General features: G+C 41.4%; 1 protein-coding gene across 4 annotated transcripts in view; it reads left to right on the top strand.

The window, feature by feature from the left end:
• Positions 1 to 24,095, top strand: part of LOC129817257 (leucine-rich repeat transmembrane protein FLRT2-like) — a 35,469-nt gene extending 11,374 nt beyond the window's left edge. Inside the window, exons 1-2 of one of the 4 annotated variants that reach the window (XM_055872315.1) lie at positions 15,273 to 15,350; positions 18,125 to 24,095. In XM_055872315.1, the coding sequence (XP_055728290.1) occupies positions 18,628 to 20,643 (2,016 nt within the window). In that variant the 5' untranslated portion in view covers positions 15,273 to 15,350; positions 18,125 to 18,627 and the 3' untranslated portion in view covers positions 20,644 to 24,095. The other 3 variants (XM_055872313.1, XM_055872312.1, XM_055872314.1) reach the window with 3 other exon arrangements.
• The last annotated feature ends 385 nt before the right edge of the window (positions 24,096 to 24,480 follow it).

The raw sequence follows: 24,480 nt of genomic DNA on the forward strand, positions 1-24,480 counted from the left end.
AAGAGGACATTGTTTGATCCTACATCTCTCTGGCAAACCGCCTCCCCCACAAAATATCTCTAAAACACTTCCATGTGCACGTCTCGAGCCTTCCCCCGTTCTGACTACCAATCCCAGGCTTTTCACCTCAAAGTCACTGGACACCCAGGAGAAAACAGATACTCATGAGAAATACCTGCTCACTCTAATTGGGGAAAGGGGCATCCATTCAACTGACATGTGTCTTCTGCATTTAACCCAACCCCACTGGATCAGAGAGGTGCGGGGAGCTGCCTTAATCAACATCCTCATCATTGGTGCCCGGGGAACAGTGGGTTAACTGCCTTGTTCAGGGCAGAATGACAGATTTGTACCTTGTCAACTCAGGGATTCGATCCAGCAACCTTTCGGTTACTGGCCCAATGCTCCTACCCGCCATGCTACCTGCCATAACAGTTTTAAATAACGCAGGGGGAATCTTTGACATGCCTCACACGTGTTGACTATTGTTTTCATTTTCTCAGGGAAACAGAGCCAAGGTTGTTTTATTACAGTCATAATCTCACACTGCAGACATGTGTTAAGGGGACTTTAGATGCTTTAACAACAGTTGTTGGGCAGGACACTGCACGATGTCAAATAAAAGTGTCGGGAACTAAGATCGTGGGGAGAACAAAGGGGTTCACTGTTTGTGGGAATACCACTTCACCGTTTCGCGGACGCAAACCGACCAACCTGCGGTTTAAATGAGTTTGCTTTTGCTCTTTTTTTCAGTTTGTTTTCCTCGTGCCTGCTGTTAATGTGAATGTGGTTCAGCAGAACTGCGGCGTGCACAGCGAAATTACACACTGCTTTGACAGTGCAGTGATCACGCTAAAGCCACCCTAAACCACCACATTAATCACAACAAAAGTCTCAACAAGTAGCTCGGCATGACAAATGTGTGTGGGCAGTGTGTGCACGCGCACGGCAGGAAGGACATGGCGCTTAGTATATGCATTACACACATCAAGATTATGTTTAATCAGAACCAGGCTCGCTTGCTGTATGTGGCGAAACGTTGCATAGAACACATGGGCTGAATGGCACATCAATTCAAGAAAATCTGATTCTGTTCTCGTGTTCTAAGGTGTTTTTTTCTGACAGATAACAATAGTACACAGTACTAGCAGTAAATACACCACGCAGAACAAGGGCGCTACTGAATCTAAATATACCACAACGAAGTCTCCGCTCCTTTTGGTGTACAAGAGCATGGATTTCTTAGCATCGTACTCCTAGATATAGGATTCAATAGGGAAATCATTTCAAGCCACCAACTAGAAACATCATTTAGAAAGTACAAATTCCTTGACAAATGTCAATATTTACACTTGAATTGTGCAACATGCAGAAATTGCTCCACAATTTCCTGTTTGCTAAAATTCTAATAGTTCGCCTAATTTCAGTTTGTGACAAAACAAGCAGACATTGTGTAGAGAATCATTCTATAATCTAAAACACTTTGAAATATCAAAAATATTGTATTTCCAGCTGTTTGAAGTTGGCGTACAAAACAAAGAGTAAAAGGCGCAAAACGAAAGTTAAGAACGGGAAGTGTAGAAATAGCGAACATAGAACAAATCTACAGCTTCTTAGACTTGCTTTCAATGAGAATGACAGACAAAGAACTCAAAGTTCTATGTGAATTTGGTCTGGTTGCCAAAAGAGTTACCTATTGCAGCTTTAAGTTAGTCTATTGTTTGAAAGCTTTAAATTCGCAAAGAAAATGTAATGTGACAAAGCTGAAGAGTTCAGTCTTGCTTCAGACAGATGGAAAATCTAACTAATGGAACTGCCCCCATGGGCAAAACCACATAACATTCATATCAAAGCCAATACATCTACCACATGAATTTGTAACCATGCAATCAGGGCCTTTGGCAAGTCAATGAATACTGTTGATCAGACAGACGATAAGGGGAACCAACAGTGCACTGGAACTTTGTATGCCAGCAATGTTCTTATTAGTTATAAGACTGTTGATATCAGACCTTAGTTATAGGAATATTATCCAATCGCAAATCTCTGCAATTTAATCTAGGAGCAACAAATCAAACCCATGACTGGAAGAAAAAAAGGGAGAGAGTTTAAACCTCCAAAGAGTTGACAGCCCGTATCATTGACAAGATTATACTGAGTATCTGAGAGGAAAATCAGTACATTGTTACAGCATTGTTGCTTTGTGTTTATGTAACCGATGTGAAATGGCTAGCTAGTTAGCGGTGGTGCGCGCTAATAATGTTTCAATCGGTGACGTCACTCGCTTTGAGACCGTGAAGTAGTGGTTCCCCTTTGCACTGCAAGGGCCGCGGCTTTTGTGGAGCGATGGGTAACGATGCTTCGTGGGTGACTGTTGTTGATGTGTGCAGAGGGTCCCTGGTTCGCGCCCGGGTCGGGGCGAGGGGACGGACTAAAGTTATACTGTTACATTTACCTTAACCCTACACGTGTATCAACATACTAATGGTATGATTATTGCTGCCACTGCATTGCAAAGTTCCTTGTGTTGCTTAGTCTTCGATCATCTCTTATTGCACTTTCATGAACATATTTCATTTCATTGAAGTCCATTAGACCATGAGCTCCATTAACCCTTAATGATGACCAGTTGTCCAGCCATCTTCCACTTCCCCAGTAAAGTGTTATTTTGGGCAGTGGCCCTTAAAAATAACTATTGAAACTAAAACTATGATCACTCAATTTATCTTAATGCAATCGGACAGGTTTTTCCACTGTTTTTTACTTACCTGGAACAATGCAATTAATCTAGAGTTTTGCATTATGAACGGAGAGAGAGAGAGAATGGACCGGAGGATCCGCGTAATACAAAATGAAAAGTCCTAAATTATATAGTGGGACTCCAGCTACTGAACCTTGCTGCAATACAGTTTTTCATTTATTTTATTTTGTCATTTTTTTGAGTGGCCTGAGAGTCACTGCTGACTGACTCCCAGAAGAATAGAGCGAGGTGATTCTGGCCCTCTCCCTGCAAAGCAGAGAGGAGAGATATTAGCCATATGTGATTAATTTACAGCGCTATGCTTCAATTAATCTGCGCAGGGTGGCAGGCGCCAGGGTTGGGCCCTGTTCCACCTGCGAGAGAGGGATGAGAGAAAGAGAGTGAGAGATGAGAGATGGGAGATGAGAGGGGGGGTGTAGAGAGAAAACGAGGTAAGAGAGTTATCTTCTGGGGCACCGCAGCCCTGTGAAGGATGAGGGACGAAAGGGGATCCTTTTAATCGATAGATCTTACATAATCACTCACACAAACCCCATTCCCTCCTTCTCTCCCTACTCCTCTTCAGTTCCTCTCCATCTCTCTGCCTATTTCTTTCTCTCGCTCTCTCTCTCTCTCTCACTCTGCCCTCTTCCTCTCCCTCTTTCCCTCTGGAAAGAGTACACTAAAACAGAAATATAATAACAGAAGGTCACACTTTATTTGGATAGTCCAGATAGATGCTCTACAGATGGTCACACTATCATCAAACTATCTGCTGATAAGCAGCTGCTTGCTTACAGTTAAGGTTATGTTTAGAATAAGGTTTGGGGAAGGGTTCATTTAAGGGTTAAGGTTAGTAGATAGTTAGTTGAAATGTTACTGATTGTCTGTAGCTAGTCTCTAGGACATCAACTATCCCAAAATCTACTATCCCCCAAAAAGTGTTACCTAATATAAACCTGGAAGAGGGCACACATGTTCTAAAGGCGCTGTGTGATTCACCAGCCTAGTCTCAACAGGAACTGGGTAGTGTAGTGCTTCAAATCTTCTGATGTTAGAGATCCATAGGAGACCGCCTGAGGATGTTTGCGAGACTATTTTCAAATGGGACGACTCACTGTGGCAGTAAGTGAAAGCTAAGGGGTAGAAAATGGTAAATGCGAAAACCACAGTGACCAGATGGTACAGATTGGTATGTGAGGGCTATTGCCTTAGCGAAAGCTATATGGGGGTAAACATTTTATTTGCACATCTCGGTAATCTTGTTCAGTAGGGAGTTGGGAGAAGGCGGTAAAGGTCTCGTGAACAAAGAATTAGATATTACATATCATTAACTCATGTAGGAAATACCAGCTACTAAACAAGTTCTAGGGAGGTAAATGTGTAGAATATATAGCTATCCTAATTTCACAAATACTGTGGATTAAGTTTATGTTGTATCAAAATCCTGCATTATGAGATTAAAAAAAATATTCTCATCCAATGCCCCACATTTTTAGGAAAAATAATAAATAAACAATAAATACATTTTGAAGGGCTTGCCTGTTTTGCTTGTTATTTTGTCATTAATACGTGCTAAATATCAGTTGGCAAACAATGTAAAAAATATATACATCATTGAGTTATTAAAGCCGCATACGAACATGGTCTCTTTTTTGCTTTCTTGAGTAAGGCAGCTCCAAAATGCAGCTGTTTCAGCCTAGCTCAGTGCTTTCTGTGGTGGAGGCACAGCCAGAGGAAAATATGGAGCGTTGGCCGTGAATGGCTCAGTGTTCTGTCACTCATGGGGAAACTTCAAAAATCCAAGCCAATTGGGTGCTGACATAGCGATACATTAGAAGTGCCCATCCAAGAAGGCTCAAGGTCATTGGCCACAGATAAAATGATGTCAAATCACGTTATATGTACAGTAGCTTTGATTTGACTGATCATGTCAACATCATACTTTCATACTTTCAAAATCTTAGCGAGCGGTCATCGTCATGAATCAAGTCGACAATCTACTGGCAAATCTTTGTCATGTGAAGAGAAATAATGAAGAGAAATTATTGATAAATTGTATTGGTGCTCATCGGCCATTGAACATAAACATTACACAACAAGGTGGAAGTTGCAAATTCAACAATGAGTGGTTTGGAAGGAAGCGAGCACAGCACAAGGTGAGTTCAAAAATGTCTTGTATGCTGCTGCATAAATGATGTAATATGCCAGGGAGATATGTATCCTGCAGCTAAGAAAGTAATACGAAGTGTATGTTGTGCCGTAAGATGTTAGTAGACCACACGCCTCACCCTGATAATTTGGTCCAATTACCACTCTTAATTTTTTCTACTGTTCTGACTTGTTGGTGCACGTGCACATGCACATGTAGCCTATAGCCTGTTTTAGAGAAATGTAATCATTGAATATTGTAAGAGCTTTCATTGTCTGCTCATATGGCCCTGTTATTTATCCTACGGTTCTGACTTGGTGTACAGGGAGAATACTGTAAGAGCAGCCCATGTTCTGAATTCTGCCGCTGTACATTTCAAAAGTGCTGAACAAATAGTCATATTGACAACGTCCGTCTTAGCTCGCTCATTAATGTCTTAATCGAAAGTACGGATTATCTCTTATCCGATCGTCGTCCCCTTATGCCAATTGCCTTATCTCAATTGTCAGTAGAAATCACATTTGTTTCAACAAGTCAGCCATATCAGCTATATTTTTTAAAAAGGTAGTAAATGAGGCTAAATTAACTGTTTCGCTGCCAGACAAGGCTCTGCTGATAGCCAGATGTAGCAGTGGTAAAGTGTTGGGGCAGCTTTATTTAGGCCCTAACAGTTTGTGGGCAACGTTTGTCACCGTTATAGTGCAATTAATGTATTGTTAAGTGTTGTGTAGTGGCTTTGATGGAATACATACATTTTTAAATTATTATTATTATTTATTTTAAATGCTAAAATCGCCACTGTTCTCATCAAAAGAAAATATGTAATCTGCAAAAAAGAAAACACCTGTACCATGTCAGATATAGATTTAAAATGTATTCAATTTTGAGTTTGCATCCCAATATTACACTTTATATACATAATAGAAGACTGAAATATAACAAAACCGTTTGACATAGAAACACCGGACTTTCAGCAGCTTTTTTGAAATGCTTAATTAATTACGAAATTATGACAAATATGATTAATATTCCACCCATGAGGGCATTAGGTAATTTGACTGCAGGAGAGGGCTACCCAAAGTCCTGTCTTGTTGGAGGGAAGACTTAGATTGCGAAGGACAATAAGAAGGTAGAGCTATCAAAGCCCCACAATGTAGCCCCATACTGTATCCTGAGAAATGTACTTTATCTTTTCAATCAGTCTTAGAACAGTTACAACCCCACACAAGCGAATTAGCACATTAAAAATCGGGCAACTAATCCACTGTTACTGGGTCATGCTGAGTGGAAAACCCAAGACACAGAAGACTAGAACTATAATTAGGATGCGCACACAGACACACGTGCACACACACGTGCACACACACGTGCACACACGCGCACACACACACACACACACACACACACACACACACACACACACACACACACACACACACACACACACACACACACACACACACACACACACACACACACACACTCCATGCTACAGACATCCTCTGGGGATACTCTCGGGAGATAAGCAAGCAGTGAATTTGGCCATACAAATGAAATCACTAGTTTAATTGATGTCACAGGGTCTTTCTCCACCCTCCCCTAATTAGGAGTCAATGCTATAATGAATCAACTCATCAGGAGAACAGACCTGGGTTCAAATACATGAGTATTTAAGTATTTGTCTATTAAATATTTTCAAATGATGTGGTGCCGAATCAATTCTTTTTATTTAAAGTATTTGAATGTATTTCCAAATATTTTCCGATAAATAGCCTACTTTTTGAAGCTATTTTCAAATACTTGTTTCTAAATGCATGGGAGTGTTTAAATATTTGGACATTAAAATATACCTGTCTGCATATTTCCAAATACATTACAATATTGAAGTAATGTAATTTGTTTTATATATATCCAAACGCTTACTTTGAAATGTATGTGAAGTTAAAGTAAATAAAATCATTGAAATAGTTTGAACACAGTTTGATGGGGAAATATATTAATATAGAGGTAAACTCTGGGTTGGGAATTAGTGCATAAATCTTTGGACAGGTAAGGCAATCCAAAACTTAACACTATTTGTCAAAGAGATGTTCTATTTCCTGACTATAGCCTATCTTATTTGATCATGCCAGGGCAACTGGCTTTTTGGGTCCAGAGTTTCTTTATGGTCAGATCACAAAGCAGGGAGATTGTTCAAGGTTGATGTCGAAATTATACTAGGGGAAACAGTGAGTGCTATCCCTATCAAGTAGGCTTGGGTTTTGATAGGGCACTAAGGACGGGGATGCAGGATAGTTGGAATCCCATGACTGAGGATCAGAAGGTTGCTTGTTCAATCCCAGTCGTGGACACATTTCTTTTAACCGTAACCCTTACCTTAACCATTCGGAAGGAGTGCCTAAACTTAACCTTTATCTTAAAAAGTTGACCTTTGTAGAAATGGAATGATACAAAGCAGCAGAAGTCAACTCACTGTGTCAAAAACACTTCAAAATTTGACATTTGGAGAACTTTCCTGAACGTCTAATTCTGCAGTGAGACTGTGAGAGCTTGTTGCACAAAGACAGGAAACACTCCTGGCCCTATGAGAGCTGAGCAATATAATGTCAGCAGATCTTTCAGGCAGTAGTAGCCAGCCATGTGTCCATCATGCAGACATACTGAGAGGTGAGGTCTGGACAACAGCAGGCAGATCTGATCTGGTGACAGGGAGAGACTCAGAGAGAGAGCTATAGCCTGGGAGGTAGGCGCTAGCTCAAATCCACATCCAGGCTACGAACAGCTAGACTAAGACTTCCTCTCCACTCAGCTCAGGAGGGGAAATTCACCCCAGATGTGACTTCAAACAGAAAGAAATCCAGAGGGATTGGAGGTGGGGATAAGGCCCATCCTTTGCGTGACCCAAAGACCTGTTCCTGGCATCGCTCTTTCTCTCTCTTCATCTCTCTCTTCATCTCTCTTTCTATATCACTCTCTCTGTCGATCTGTTTATTCTCTATCTCTAGAGAATATATATTTCTCTCCCTGTCATTCTGTTTCACGCTCTCTCTCTCCTTTTATCTGTCTGTCTGTGTCTGTCTGTCTGTCTGTCTGTCTGTCTGTCTGTCTGTCTGTCTGTCTGTCTGTCTGTCTGTCTGTCTGTGTCTACCACCACTCTCCCTCCCTTTCTGCCCTCCCCCCTCTCTTTCCCCTTCCCCTTTCCCCTCTCTTTCCCCTTTCCCTCTCTGCAGTAGGCTTCTACAGGGACCAGCTTGTTATCAGTCAGTCTGTTTCTCCGGTGTGACATTATCACAGGGAAGCCTTCAATGAGGGTCTACAGCTACCATTTATATTCCCCCCCATAATTCACATCATGTCCATGTGAGAGCTGAGCTCCTGATGAATTGACTACCAGGCTGTTTGAGCACTGCCTCCTCCTTCCTCCGCCCAACAGTTTGACAAGCAGCTTTATTCTCTTAAAAGGAACTGTAAGCTTTACAAGCTTCTCTTTATTTCATTTAATGGAGCGCCTATATAACACCTGCAGTACATCGACGGAAACACAGGCAACAACTGATATGGTGGTGACGCAGTACCATGCACACATTTTGAATTTTACAGTTGACTTTTGAAAATGGGGCTTCTCTTTGGTGGGAGTTGTGCCGTAAAAATGTAACAATGGTACATTTATAATTGACAGGCATAGAAATGATATAGGAAAAATGTAATTCATGTATGTATTTATCAACTGTAAGCTTAGAAACAGTGTTAAGCGTTTCTCCCAGTGTTGAGCATCAGTGTTGAGATTATAATGTGTGGCCAACATGACCCACAACCCAGTTAGGCTCTATGCCATTCTATCACTGAGAGATGGACGATGGTATTGAAGACGATTCCAGATACGAGTGTGTAAAGATAAAGGAGGAGACCTGAGGGGGATGGAGTTTTGTCACAAAGTTAGTTTTTCTGCCTATTATGGTAAATGTTCTCCATCTGCTGCATTGTTTCTCTTAAGTCTTCTGCGTTTCAAATGGAACAGAAACCTTCAGTGGAATATCAGGAAGTTTGCGGTTAGGTTCTGTGGACACGCAACTTGATATTAGTACCTGTGTAAGGGTCACAGTCTGGTACACAGAGTGACGGGAATTGAAAGTATCAAAGTTAAACAGAAGTGAAACACAATATCAGTAGGTTAAGCAGGTTCAGCTAATCAATGATGATTAGTCTATAAAGAACAATAAATGGATGTGTGGGGGTTCACTAGATCTCCTCCATCTGTCTTCAAGAACTAAAAGCTGCCAAGAGGAATGGAAATACTTTGGGTTTAGGAGATTTCCCCAGATTAGAGATGTTTTACTTGTTTTCCCCCTGTGAAGGATACTTGTCTTGCATTGGAAATTACGATCTGTCAAAAATTCTACTTTGAAAGTAATAATGATTGGACCACCACACTGCACCAATAAATCCTACTCATCAAACCCACACAAATTAAACAACCTATTTGTATAATTCATATGAAGAAATTCTTAACTATTAAGAGGTTAAAGCATTAGAACTCTCAGTAAAGGCTTCAGTCATACAAAAGCTATAGTTAAATCCAAACTGGTTCTCTAGCAGATTAGCAAGAATGGATCACCCGTGTTCAAGAACGGACATTCTTTCCTTTATTCAGATTACAACCTCTCACTTTCGGATATTTGGAAATGAAATAATCTCCAAAACAGAAAGTTGTTTGCAATTTCAGTTTATTCCACCAGAAAAGACAGAACAAACATTACTTCAAATATTATGGTTAAAGTCAAATATAAGATTACGGTATAATATTTTGTAAATTATATCATAAATAGGACTGGAGGAGTTACGTTGCACATGCAGCTAACAAAAACATGTTGAAATGTCTGCTCTATCCAAAATTACAAAAAACGAATTGCAGTATTACTGCAAAAATGGAAGAGGCAAGTGTTAAGGGGAGAAAGTAAGAAACTAATCTGTCAGCTCTGCAAGAAATACCAAAATTGATTTAAGAAAATTGCGATAAAAAAAGAAAGAAATCCAGTTGAATTCAAGGACCAAAAATTGACAGCTGTGCCATACAGATTGCAAAAGAGTTGGGAAGAGATTTACGATGTACCTATTCCATGGCACATGGTTTATGAACTGACACACAAAACCACTCCGGATTCAAAACTTCAGGTTTTTACAATTTAAGTGATTCTACAAAACTCTTGCAACCAATAACAAATAAAATATATACACGGGGGATACAACCATCCCAGCTCTGCAGATTTTGCTGCAAAGAGACAGAATCATTAGATCATTTGTTTTGCTACTGTCCATGTGTAGCTTGTTTTTGGTCGCAGGTTCAGGAATGGCTGAAGAATTGCAACATTTACCTGGAGCTAACTCTGCAGATAGCACTGCTGGGTGATCTAAAAAGTCATAGCCAATCAAATCTATAATATACTGTAATAATACTCTTAGCAAAAATGTTAATCTTTCATTTATAATCTGTATAGAAAGGTTCAAAACGTTTGTGAAACATCACAGCACAGTGAAAAATATATGTCAAATAGAGATAGATGGGAGGGGTTGAGGATAGCTGAAGGATGGGACTAAAAACAAACATTAGTTAACTAATGTAAAATATACTGTGTCCATAAAATGTATATAGTATGTATAAGATTGAAGTAGAAGCCTACTGTGTGTTGTTGTCCATTAGTTTACTCCAATTAGATTAGGGATGGTAGGGTTAGGGAAAATTAAAAAGAAAAGAAAATATATACATACATACACTACTGTTCAAAAGTTTGGGGCCACATAGAAATGACCTTGTTTTTGAAAGAAAAGCAATTTTTCGTCCATTAACTTAACATCAAATTGATCAGACATTGTTAATGTTGTAAATGACTATTGTAGTTGGAAACGGCAGATTTTTCATGGAATATCTACAGAGGCCCATTATCAGCAACCATCACTCCTGTGTTCAAATGACACGTTGTGTTAGCTAATCCAAGTTTATCATTTTTAAAGGCAAATTGATCATTATAAAACCATTTTGCAATTATGTTAGCACAGCTGAAATCTTTTGGGCTGATTAAAGAAGAAATAAAACTGTCCTTCTTTTGATTTGTTGAGTATCTGGAGCATCAGCATTTGTGGGTTCGATTACAGGCTCAAAATGGCCAGAAACAAATAACTTTCTTCTGAAACTCGTCAGTCTATTCTTGTTCTGAGAAAGTAAGGCTATTCCATGCAAGAAATTGCCAAGAAACTGAAGATCTCGTACAACGCTGTGTACTACTCCATCACAGAACAGTGCAAACTGGATCTAACCAGAATAGAAAGAGGAGTGGGGGGGCTCGGTGCACAACTGCGCAAGAAGACAAGTACATTATAGTGTCTAGTTTGAGAAACAGACGCCTCACAAGTCCTCAACTGGCAGCTTCATTAAAAAGTACCCGCAAACCACCAGTCTCAAAGTAACAGTGAAGAGGCAACTCCTGGATGCTGGCCTTCTAGACAGAGTTGCAAAGAAAAAGCCTTATCTCAGACTGGCCAATAAAAATAAAAGATTAAGATGGGCAAAAGAACACAGACACTGGACAGAGGAACTCTGCCTAGAAGGCCAGCATACCGGAGTTGCCTGTTCCCTGTTGACGTTGAGACTGGTGTTTTGCGGGTACTATTTAATGAAGCTGCCAGTTCAGGACTTGTGAGGCATCTGTTTCTCAAACTAGTCACTCTAATGTACTTGTCTTCTTGCTCAGTTGTGCACCATGGTCTCCCACTCCTCTTTCTATTCTGGTTTGGCCATTTTGCGCTGTTCTGTAAAGGGAGTAGTACACGGTAGTGTATATATATATATATATATATATATATATATATATATTTTTTTTTAAATAATTGTAAATAATATATTTATAATATATATATATATATATATATATATATATATATATATATATATATATATATATGGGGGATTGGAAATGATGCAGACAATGACATTGATAGAGGCCAAAATCTGTTTGCAATATTAAAGCTGATCCACGCCTTAATACACACAGATGGGCATAGTAGCTCAATAGTAGCTAAAAGTAAACTGGTATTAACACTGGCCTACACAAACATACATTAAACATTAAATCAAATGTATATCAAACAACTGTAAAAACTTTTCTTTAATTTAGAGAAACATTTTACAACTCCATAATGCCAAATTCCATCCATTGGAATTGTCATGCAAAACATGAACAAAAACATGCTGCAATATAAAATGGTCTATTTTCCCCTGCATTCTTCATGTCTAATATATAATTCATGCTGTGTACAGTTGCGTGATTTATGGATAAATAACATTTTGTGGACAGGACATGGCAAGGCAGTCCGTCTTTGGGATGTTGCTGACAAAATTAAACACGAAAGGCAGAATGAAACTCACAACATTGTCTCTTGGAGAGTCGATAATACAGAAAACCAATGGAATCGCCATCAGCTGGCTTCGAGTTGACTTTTCTTGCTTGGGCGGAGCTCCAAAGGTGCACTTCGGATTAGTGCCGTAGGCGCATCATTGCGTTAGGACTAAAAATGTCAGCCAGCACTGGTGACAAAACACAGCAGCATTCTGGGTTTCATGGCATTTCTCTGCTATTTCGAGACTAGCTAAATCTGCAGCAAGGGCAGAGAAATGGTATACAATAATGGCCATATCAATATTATAATTTTTTTTACATTTCAGAAGTGATATTTGGCTGTAAGGCTAGCATAGAGGGACAAGAAGTAGCTAGCCACAAAGAGGTTTCTTTTAAAAAATGTCTGCTAACTTTGTATGCTGCTAGGTATAACCAGCTAGCTACTCGCTAGTTCAATTTCTCTCACAATTCTAAAGCCAACTATTTTTTTTATAAAAACAGCATATTATTGACCTGAAAGGTTAGTTGTGTTAGCCCAGTCGCTAGCTTATCCAAGGTCAGTGACACATAGAGAAACGATGTACTGTCTATCTATGGGAACAACTGCAATTTTTTTTGCTAGCAACGTTGGAAAAATTATTGAAATAGAATAAAATTAACCAAATTTTTTATATTTTCAAACTAAATTACAAGGTTGGATTTGCACTAAACAATTGTATATGTCAGCACTTTAAAAGTATGTACAAGATCTGGTATAAGGTTTGCCTTATATACATTGTCTACTGGTATCATTTTACATTAAGAATATGTAAATTCCCAACATGTAAATGTGTGAGTTTAGCTATACTCTGCCTCAGATTCCAGGTGCCCATAGGACAGTAACAACACAGCATGGTAGCAGCACAACATGACAACAACATGGTAGCAACACAACATGGCAGCAGCACAAAACATGGTACAAATATTATTGGGCACAGACAACAGCACAAAGGGCAAGAAGGTAGAGACAACAATACATCAAGTAAAGCAGCCACAACTGTCAGTAAGAGTTTAAAACATAGATCAAAAATAAATATACTGAGAGAGCGTAAAAATCAAATAAAACGATTGGACATCTTACAGCTAGACAAAAATAAAATGTTAATTTGAGAAAACAACACAGAAACAGACACATTAGCGACAGAACCCCTTTTACTGCAGGATTGTGATAAGTGATTTATCAACATTGACACTAGTTCATTTTGAATAATAGCTTAAGAAATGAAACAAGTTTAAACACTTCACATTTTAAAGAATCAATACTTCAAAATGTACAAAAAAAGATAACTCATATGTAAAGATTAGACATCTTAGTCTAAACAACAATAGATCATGGAGTAGTAACAAGTAAGCAATCATTACTGAAGCATCTTTTCAGGTGAAAAAAGAAAACTCCATACCAGCGGTGGCTAACCTTGGTCCACTGATCCGTGATCTACTGGGTGAGCAGACTTCTATTCCAGCCCAGCAATAGCACACTTGATTATCAACTCATTAAATTTGATAAGTTGAATCAGGTGTGTTATTGCTGGGTTGAAACAGAACCCTGCACACCCAGCAGATCTACAGCAAGCCTGCTCCAATTGTAATAGAGTTATACATTTTGTGTGATGTTTAACCATATGTTTGTATACAATGTTTGCTAACATAGCTAAACCTACACATATAACCCATGGCATATAGGATCCGACTGTAAGGCATCGGACCGTAGGGCGCTACAGAGGGTAGTGCATACGGCCCAGTACATCAATGGAACAAAGCTTCCCGCCATCCAGGACCTATAGAATAAGCGGTGTGAGAGGAAGGCCCAAAAAATTGTCATAGTCATAGACTGTTCTCTCTGCTACTGCACAGCAAGTGGTACCGGGGCGCCAAGTCTAGGACCAAAAGGCTCCTTAGTAACAGCTTCTACCCCCAAGCCATAAGGCTGCTGAACAATTAATCAAATGGCCACCCGGACTATTTACATTTTTTCATAATCTCCTCTCACAAAATGACTCATCCAATCCAGTAGCCTACACTTTCCCTTTACTGACAGCCGGAGCTGCAATTTTTGTTTTTAATTTACAATCATTACATCAAGATCTCTAGCTAATATGAAGTTAGCTACCTAGTTAGCTAAATAGCTGCTCAGTTGAGTTAGCCTACAAAGTGGCCTACTGTAGCCAGCAATCTAGTTAGCTAGCGAGCAAATAGTACATAGTTTTATAACATTTTATAAATGCATTTATTGACTTAAATAGGTTTTCCCACAGCCTCTGTTTTTGGGCAGCCAACAGCCATGTGGATGAATGGAGATAAGGCAAAAAGTGTTTGTCACCAGAGCGGTTAAGAATGTGTTTACCAGCGTAATTCACTTTCAATAAAAAAAACATGAATCACAAACTTTAGGCCACATTTCATAACTTTAAAATGAGCATGAAAGGGTGTGCAACGCTGTCATCAAAGCAAAGGGTGGGTACTTTGAAGAATCTAAAATCTAAAATATATGTTGAATTAACACTTTTTTGGTTACTACGTTATTCCATATTTGTTATTTCATAGTTTTGATGTCTTTACTATTAATGTACAATGTAGAACATAGGCAAAATAAAGAAAAACCCTTGAATGAGTACGTGTGTCCAAACTTTTGACTGTAAATGTAGACAGAATTAAGCAGAGGTCTGCCGTCCCGAAAACCGAATAGAAATGTGAAGTGAGCCTGGAAATGTAGGCTACTTTATCCAGGTCAGTCTAGTCGTTGCGTTTTGGACCATTGCTAAGAAACTATTGTGTAAAGGAAAAATATATAGTGACAAATGCATAGGCTGAATATAAAGTTCTCCAGAAAAAAAAAAGTTGAAATTCCCTGATAACAGAGGAAGTATGAAGGCAGCAGTGTTGGGAGGAGCAGTACGTGGCTCCTAGCCATCTCTCTCCGAGCTGCACCGGGAGACGCATTCTTTATTCAGGGAGGGTAGGGTAGGAGGGACCTGAGCGACGATGAGAGAGGGAGAGAAGAGAGCGAGAGAGAGAGCGCAAGACAGAGGTGAGCGGTGCACTGCACACACATCACTATCAACGGAATTCATTTTAGCAAACATCTCTCTGGGATTCCGAGCATAGAAGGCACGTTATTCGTCCCCAAAACAACTCGGATACTTTGGCAAGTGCGTGTTCACTGTTTCGAGAGAAGTCGGTGCTGCCTCTGGTCCAGATAGTCCCACTCTCCCGCTCGAATGCAATGCCCAGGGTTTTGAGGCGGGCTGAGCTGAGTGTAGTCATAGGTTGAGCTACATGCCCCGGAATTGCAGAAAAGTGCGGACAGAGCAGAAGATTGTTCCCCGTCTCAGGCAGCATGCTGTCCGGTAGACCCACGGGTGGCAGGGCGCTTGGAAGCGATTCGCACAAACAATACCGAATGGCGCTGGATCATTGCGCACGGTCATATTCTAGGATTGCATGAAGGATAAAGAAAAGAGTTGAACATGGTAAGGGGCATACAATGAATGTGGATAAAGCCTCGTCTAAGGTAGGCTACAGTAGCCCAAATGTTTTATAGCAGCATAAAGGCTATATAAAGAACTACACTACAACTTATTTAAATAGTTTATATAGAGTTCTAGTTTGTTAGGCTGTATGAGTAGATTGAACTAGATGTGATTTATTATGGATATATATACATAGAAGCACTGCCATTGTTAAGAGCTATGGTGCTAATTTTATTCCCAGCCAAACTGCTGCCTAATATATTCTATTCTCCTCACAACCCTCTGCTATCTCTAAAGGAAATATGGTCAATTTGTACATTCTCAGTTCGTTTTTTATCTTTTATTTATCAGTTGTATAATTTATTAATCCATTATTAGATGTCAAAGATCAATGCTTAGCTACAAAGCGCACTGCTTTAGATTTTTGTTTTTCTTTTCAGAGAAAAGCAAAGCCTTCGTTTGCATTTGCAATCTCAATGCTCAGCACGGCTCTCAATCCCTTTTGTAATAATTCATTCAATTGAACACCACTCACTGCGCTGCCTTTGAAGTAGCCTACACCTGATCCGCTTCTTATCGCCTTTTAAATAGCCTATCCTTTTAAAACTTTTAATTGCATTTCTGTCGTTTAATCCAGTCCTAATCGGATTGAACCTGGCCTCAACCGAAAAACGTTATTTTATCTGTTCACACATACACCTTGTCCATGTCATTTTTGGATTTGGACACATGCAAGGCCAACTTTATTGTGTCCATATGAGAATTTTGTTCAGTGCTTGGATGTATTTTTACCCCACAATTCATTCCAATGTCCACAGTCTTTATTTATGCAGCTATAATCATTTTAGATGTTTTTGCTGTGGCAGCACATTTATTGCAGCTTGTGATAGCTCCTTATTTCCCCTGAAGCTTATTTGATTAAATTGAGCTCTTTTCAATTTAGAAAAGTAGATCACAGATTTATTTCATATTGTTTTGCTTCGTCCTTATAAGGAGCAGTGGTGCCACATCTCATCACTCATCAGGCTACAGAGCAACCTATGAATGCAGATAACCTTAATCTCCCCCTATGCCCATTCTTCCTATCCTATATGACCTATATAAAATGCAGACCATCAAACCCATTATTTATTAAATGTATGGGCCTATTGAGCATTGGCATGTGCAGTGCTCCTGTTAAGTTAAAATCACTGATGACAAGCAGTATCTTTCGGTCTTCTGGATGGAACATGTGTGATGGGCAACTCGAATACTGGGATGTGGGGAGCTGAGGCCTTACTGTAACTCGGTGGCCTTGTGCCCGCTCTAAACCTCTAAACCATGTTGAGAAATAGTCCAGTATCGATCATTTATCGCAGGTGGAGGAGCTAAATTATTTTCCAATCCCATTTCATTTGACAGGCTGTGTTTGTCACTCTGGGATTGGTATAAAGTCCCACTATACATCCCCCACCCCGCCAACCCACACACTCCCCTTTCATTTCATTTTGCCGTGCCTTATATCATGTATATGTGCTGGAGATGGTTGGTGGTGTGTCTGGCCTACTTATGTAATGTGCATGGTGCACCTTAAGAGGCAAAACAACACCTCTCTCTGTCTACTGTAAGCACAATGTGTTTATCAGCTCCCACTTCAAAGCACTGTCTGCTCTAACAAAGGCAAAGAAAAAGAAGAGACTGTTTTCACACAAGTCAAAGGGCTGCCCAATAACTCTTTCAGGCAGTAGTTTTGCTTTCGGGCAGTATTTTTATCTCCTTTCTGTTGCTTTTTCTCCTTTTATGTCTCCGTTATGTCTAATTTATGTTTCAGACAGCTCAAAATAATTGCAATGTGTGTATTAGCGTGTTGTTCAGCACTGAGGCATTGACTTGTTGTTGTAGAAAGCGCAGAATGTCCATGCTGTTCTAGCAGCTATTATATTCTTTCCTCTTTGACCGAGAGGAAGGAATGAAAGCCCCTTTATGTCTGCTAAACCGGATGTGCTAGAACGCTCCTGCATTTTTATCAGACGGTTTGAAATTGTGAAAGAAATAGCCTGTGCATAAATTTCAAAGGTGTGAGAGTGTCAGTGTGTGTGGATCTGTGTGCGGGTTAAGTATGTTTGTGTGTGTGAGCGAGACAGACAGAGAGAGAGAGAGTGTGTGTGTGAGTGTGTGTCTACGATCTATGTGTTTATGGGTCTGAATATGTATGTGAAACAGAGTAATTTTTTTAGCCTTTGTGTGCACGTGAGTTATAGACAGCTCTTTTTTTCTCACGGAGAAAAACAGACCACCCCTGCCCTGAACCCCCCCCCCACTTATCTCACCTTTCTTTTGTCTTGTGGAACAGGTCTCTGGATCCAAATGTCACACCACCTGGACGCTGCCCCGGGCGGGGACCAGCAGTGTGTGACGTTGACGGGCGTGTGGCGAGGAGAGGAGAGAAGGAGGCCCCGGACACGGTAGCTCTCAGCTGCGACTTGGCATTAAATTGGCCCAGGCTTGGGGTTTGAGGAGGAGCTGAGACTGTGGAGCCCTGCCATGGTCTAATATATCAGCATGGATGGAGTCAGAGTCAGCTTCAGTCAGAGGACCTGCTCTTCCTAATGCGACACTCCTTCCTCTTAAAGCTGAGGACTAACCAATTACAGGGGGATTAAGCCTAACCCTACGGCTTCCTGTTCTACCACCCCGTGAAGAAGTGAACTGAGCATTATCAAACTATTTTAGAGGACTTTCGTTTTTGTCGACTATTTTGGGGGATTTACTTCATCGCCTTCAATCCTTTTCCCTTTTTAATACATTTGTTGTTGTTGCTTTTTGAGGCCGTTCCTCTCCTTCTGTTTTTCCACTATGGAGTTTCATGTCAGGCTGTGGAATAAAAATTGGGGGTCATTTCTGCGTTTCTGGTTGACAGTCCTCCTGAGCCTCAACGTGCACTTCAGCCGCCCCGCAGCCTCGTGCCCGGAGGAGTGCCGCTGCGACAAAACATTTGTTTACTGCAACGAGCGGAGCCTGACATCGGTACCTCTGGGGGTGACAGAGGGCTACAAGATCCTCTACCTCCACAATAACCAGATCAATAACGCTGGGTTCCCATGGGAACTACACAATGTGGCCTCCGTGGAGACTGTATTTCTCTACGGCAACCAGCTGGATGAGTTTCCTCTCAACCTGCCCAAGAACATCCGGGTGCTCCACCTGCAGGAGAACAACATCCAGACCATCTCCAGGGCTGCCTTGGCCCAGCTTCCCCGCCTAGAGGAGCTCCACCTGGATGATAACTCCATCTCTACCGTGGGGGTGGAGGAGGGGGCGTTCCGGGAGGCCGTCAGCCTCAAGCTGCTCTTCCTCACCAAGAACCACCTGAGCAGTGTCCCCATTGGTCTTCCGGAGGACCTCAAGGAGCTGCGATTAGACGAGAACCGCATCGCCGTCATCGCTGAGGAAGCGTTTCAGAACGTGACGCGGCTCCAACGCCTACTGTTGGATGGGAACTTGTTGACGGACGAGGGCGTGGCCCCGGGGACGTTCCAGGAGCTGTCCACCCTCCGGGAGCTGGCGCTGGCTCGTAACTCTCTGACGTTCCCCCCACCCCTCCTCCCGACCCAGTCCCTGGTCAAGCTCAGCCTGCAGGATAATCAGATGGACCATATTCCAGTAATGGCCTTCTCTGACCTTCAGAGGCTCGAGAGACTGGATATATCCAACAACCAGTTGCAGACGCTGACACAGGGGGTCTTTGACGGCCTCATCAGCCTCAGACAGCTCACCGTTCGGAACAACCCGTGGCGCTGTGACTGCACTGTCAAATGGGTGGTGGTGTGGCTCAAGTCGCTGCCAGGCTCCATCAACGTGCGCGGGTTCATGTGCCAGAGCCCTGAGAGGGTGCGCGGCATGGCAATCAGAGAACTCACCCTGGATGCTATCCAGTGCTCAGGCGGGACAGACCTCCAGCCCGACCTCTGGCCCACCCTGCGCTCTACGCCCCCACACCCCCAACTCCCCACCACCACCTCCACCACCTTCCTTACCACCGCCATGACCACTTCCATCCCAATCTCCACATCTTCCTCCTACCTCACATCGCCCTCCCTTCCCCCTGCCCTGCCTCCCCACCCCGCTGGACCCCTGCCCCCTTACGAGGATCCCCTACAGATATCCTTCCACGTGGTCAACGCCTCCTGCATCGAGGTGAGCTGGGCTTCCTACTTCACCGTTACGGCCTACAAGGTGACCTGGGTCAAGATGGGCAAGAGCCTAATGAGCGACGTCAGCCGCGAGAGGACGCTGAGTGGGGACAGGCGGAAGCTAAGCTTGACCAACCTGGAGCCCAAGTCAGTGTACCGGATCTGTGTGTACGTACTGGACACCCTCAACTCCTACCGCCCAGGCGAGGATACAATATGCTCCGAGGCCAGGACCAAGTCGTCCTCATCCAACTCCAATAACAACAAGGCCACAGGGTCAGAGCAAGCCCAACAGGACGCCCACTCCACCCTCCTTTTGGCCGGGGTGATCGGTGGGGCCGTCCTGGTCGTCCTGGTAATACTGCTGAGCCTGTTTTGTTGGCACATGCACAAGAAGAGCCGGTCGGAGTCGTCCAAGTGGAAATACAACCGGGGCAGGAGAAAAGACGACTACTGCGAGGCAGGGACCAAAAAGGATAACTCTATACTGGAAATGACTGAGACCAGCTTTCAGATAGTCTCGCTGAACAATGAGCAACTTTTGAAAGGGGATTTCAGGATTCAGCCCATCTACACACCCAACGGAGGCATCGGCTTCAGAGACTGCCACCTCAGTGACAATAGCTTAGCCTACTGCAAGAGCAGCAATGTTCCCAGCACCGAGTTCTGCCACACGTGATGCTTCTCACAGGATATTCCCACACCGGTTGTCTGACAGAAAAAGAAAAAAAACCTAGTTAAATATACTGTACCATATATATTTCCAAGTTCTGTCTACGATGTAATTTATACTGTGGACAATAATGTGGAATTCTATCTGCAATCTTTTTTATTCTTAGTAAAAAAGGAATACATATGTTTTTTCTAATCAGCGGGTTTTAAATACAGTAAGTGGTTTTTGCTCAAGTATTGTCTGTACATAGAAATTTGTACAATCACGGCACGCTGGGTTGGTTCTGACAAACGGTGTCCTGTCTGTCAGGTTTTTGGGTTGTTGGGCGCTATGAGGGCTGGGACTCTTTGCTAACCACAGAAGCAAAAATATGGCCTTTGTGCAGAGCCACCCCCTCACAGAAACACTAGTTAAGATAACACAGTGGGCTGGGAAAACTAACACTGCTGATTAGACTGCAGTGGAAAATAAGCACTGGTGGTATTTTTTTAAAGAATCAAAGTGCACTTCCAAATGCAACAGAGAGTGTAAGCAGCCATTCAAATGAGCTTTTTGTGGAAATCCCATCAGAGGAATGGGCACACTTTTCAACACCCCCTTTTGCCCCCACAAGACTAAGTGAACACGTTTGAATGTGGAAGGGATGGTAGGGAGACTACCTTAACAGGACTAAGTGAACACTTTTCAATGTGGTAGGGATGGGAGGGAAATACGTTTGCCTCCATTGACACAGGAGGTTTTTCCAGTTGTGGCCGCTAGGGGGCATGTTTTCTCAGTCAGTATAGAGTAGAGAGAGAGGTAGCGGTAGTCTGAGATCCCTTACCTCCAGCATCCTATGAGTCCATTACCTCAGATGCATTACATTACTCATTCTCAAATGGCATTGTTTAGAGTATTAATGGTCGCGGAGCTACTTATGGAATCATTTAAAATGAACAGTGCTCAGCTCTGTTGTTCAGCGGCTAAATGATACGGATATTATCATGGCGGAGGTCCATGAGGTTGTGTTGCGTGTCTTGTCTTTGCCGGGTGGTGTCTGCCGTGATGATGAATGTGTAGGAGACACACTCACAGATATACATTCCTCTGTCTTTCTTTTGTCCTCCATTGTTAATCAAATGAAAATTGAGTGAATCACAAACAATCAAGGCGTTTATCTGTTATCTGCTTTACAATGTGTCGATAGAAGGACTTTCCAACTGTAGCATGTGATGTGTTTTATTGTCTACATGGGATGGACTATTCTACTGATTAATTGATTGATTGGTTCGAGCTACACATTCATCATCAATTCCAAACAATGTTGGCTCTCAGATAGGAATGTCTGGTGCCACTGAGGATTCTTTATCATGCACTTCTTACTCAGACTTTATTTGCTTTGACAAGATTTTATTTTGCAGACCGAGTTCAAAGATTCCCCCCCCCCCCACCCTCTGCCCCACTCATAATCCTCATCCATAAAAGGGAGAAAATATGCAGACGTTATTTTTCACTTGGCAGTTCGAATCACAAGCTGGGAGAGGGAGAAGAGTGAGAGAGAGAGAGAGGGGAAGGTCATATGACAAGAGTTTAACATTCACAGGGCACCAAGTCACTGGCTTAAATACACCGTAAAAACCACTACATTGCATTGGTTTGGCTAGAATTTGAAAGTATTAATAGTAAACACCATTTTAAGGGTGGAACGCTCGTTTTGCGATCGGGCGTTAATGGACAAAATTCTCTGTTGTCTTGTCTCTCTTTGAATAATTGCCATGCCAGTGCATATCTGCCGTTAGTAATAACTCCTTTAGTAGATCCAGAAATAGTTGGTAGGGAACTTATGACGCAATAGACACTATAATGCCATTATTCACGTTGATGCTTAAGCTTTCATGTGTGCTTTCATAGGGTTTTGAGTCAAATGTATATTTATAAATCAGAAATACATTTGTTTCATTTAGAAATAACAGTTGCTCTTCTGTGGTTATCAAAGTGTCTCCACTTTGTCTACGAACGTACACATATCGGTTTATCACCCTGTGTTAAAGCCCCACCAACGGAAGCTGACCTGAAGTCAGTTTGATACACATTAGAAGTTACGTCCAATAATCCCCACTGGCGTAAGCTAACCTAAGGTCAGTTTGACACTGCTGCATGGCAAGTTATGTAAAACATCCCACCGACATTTACTGACCTAAGGTCAGACTGCTACATGGCCGTAGTGCTTTAACAGGTTATGTATCCACTGAACACTTCCTACCTGCCTGTGGCAAAGTCAGCCTGTCTGACAATAATCCCACACAGCAAAGTATCTTTATTTTCACTCGTGATTAGGATTTCAATGTAATGTTAGTCTTTCAGGCCAACTTGTTGCAACACTTCCCCAAATTAAAGAATGTTCTAAGACGTGATAGAGGTCCATTTATTGCCTTACCTTTATGCAGTACTGTACCGGCTAACTGCACTTAGTTTGTTCAAGGACTTTTTTCAGAGAAGAAGCAATGTTTAAACTGTGAAAGAGACAATGACAGTAATTGAATAGTTACTGTATGGAAAGCACATATTTTCATATTGGTTGGAAAAAAACACGACGAGTGACAGACGGCAATAGACCCAACACATAGTTAATAATGAAAGCCTGTTCATTCGTAACGACGCCTTGAGTGGTGCTGGGTAATGATACAAAGTGACTGACAAGCCTTGTTGTTTATTTGTGGCAGTACATTACTCTTAATTCCCTCCCTCATTTGAAGAAAGTACACAAAACGCAATGGCGTGACCAATGGAATTAGACCGAACACATTCGAGAAAGAGGGAGAAAGAGTGAAAGAAAAAGAGAGACTGTAACCTCTGTTTATTAGTTTCAGGCTTTGATGGTAATTTCCTTAAAGCTCATTCATTCTCATTGGAATAATTATGTTAAATCACTGAGAGGTCGAATCAAAATAAGCACCCAAGTGAATAAAATTGAATACATTTTTTAGTTGTCTTTGTTCAGTTTGACGGCAAATCCCTCATGTGAAATACACCTTGTAGACCAACATAAAAGTCCTCGGCAAACTAGAAGTCTTCAGCAATTACACTTTCTGTGTTTTGGATAATGAACACTTTCTCTTACAGCTGCTGGGTCGAATTAATGGAATAATATGAACAACGACAGGTTATTTGTTCATGTATCATTTGACAGAAGAAAGTATGCTGAAAATTAACAATGCATGTCATTTGGCTTGGGGTTCTCGGCTAATATGGCTTTTCATTTCGACATTGAGTTGTTTTGACTTTAACAACATAAACTAATATGCTACTTAGGAACCAAAGTTACATTTCTTTTTTCTCATGATAAAATCTTGTTGTTGTCCCATGTATGTGCCTTGAGGTTAACTTACGATGTAAAGTCCTTGAAACCTTTAAATGTTTTTGCACAAAATGTAAATATAGAAGTTAAGCTTTTTGCAAATAAAAGAGCCATTATGTGATATGTGATTTGATATCATTCATTGTCATTTCAGTCAGAAGATTATAGGCTCATTGAAACATATAATTTACACTCCCCTCCGTATTTATTTGGACAGTGAAGCATTTTTCATTTGTTTGGCTCTGTAATCAATGCGAAAGTATTACCTTTTGTTTGAGGGTATTTTCATAAATATCTGTTTAACCATTTAGAAAAGAAAACACTTTATGTATTTGGACAAATTTAGTTACGGTGTATTAATGTAGTCAACCGTCTAGTATTTGGTCGCATATTCCTAGTACACAATGGCTACATCAAGCTTGTGATTACAAACGTGTTGGGTCGCAAAGATCATACCCACCCAAAAATGCTAACATCCCATGTTATTGGTAATGGTGAGAGGTTAG

Source organism: Salvelinus fontinalis, chromosome 20 (genome assembly GCF_029448725.1).
Source record: "Salvelinus fontinalis isolate EN_2023a chromosome 20, ASM2944872v1, whole genome shotgun sequence".
NCBI classification, from domain to species: Eukaryota; Metazoa; Chordata; class Actinopteri; order Salmoniformes; family Salmonidae; genus Salvelinus; species Salvelinus fontinalis.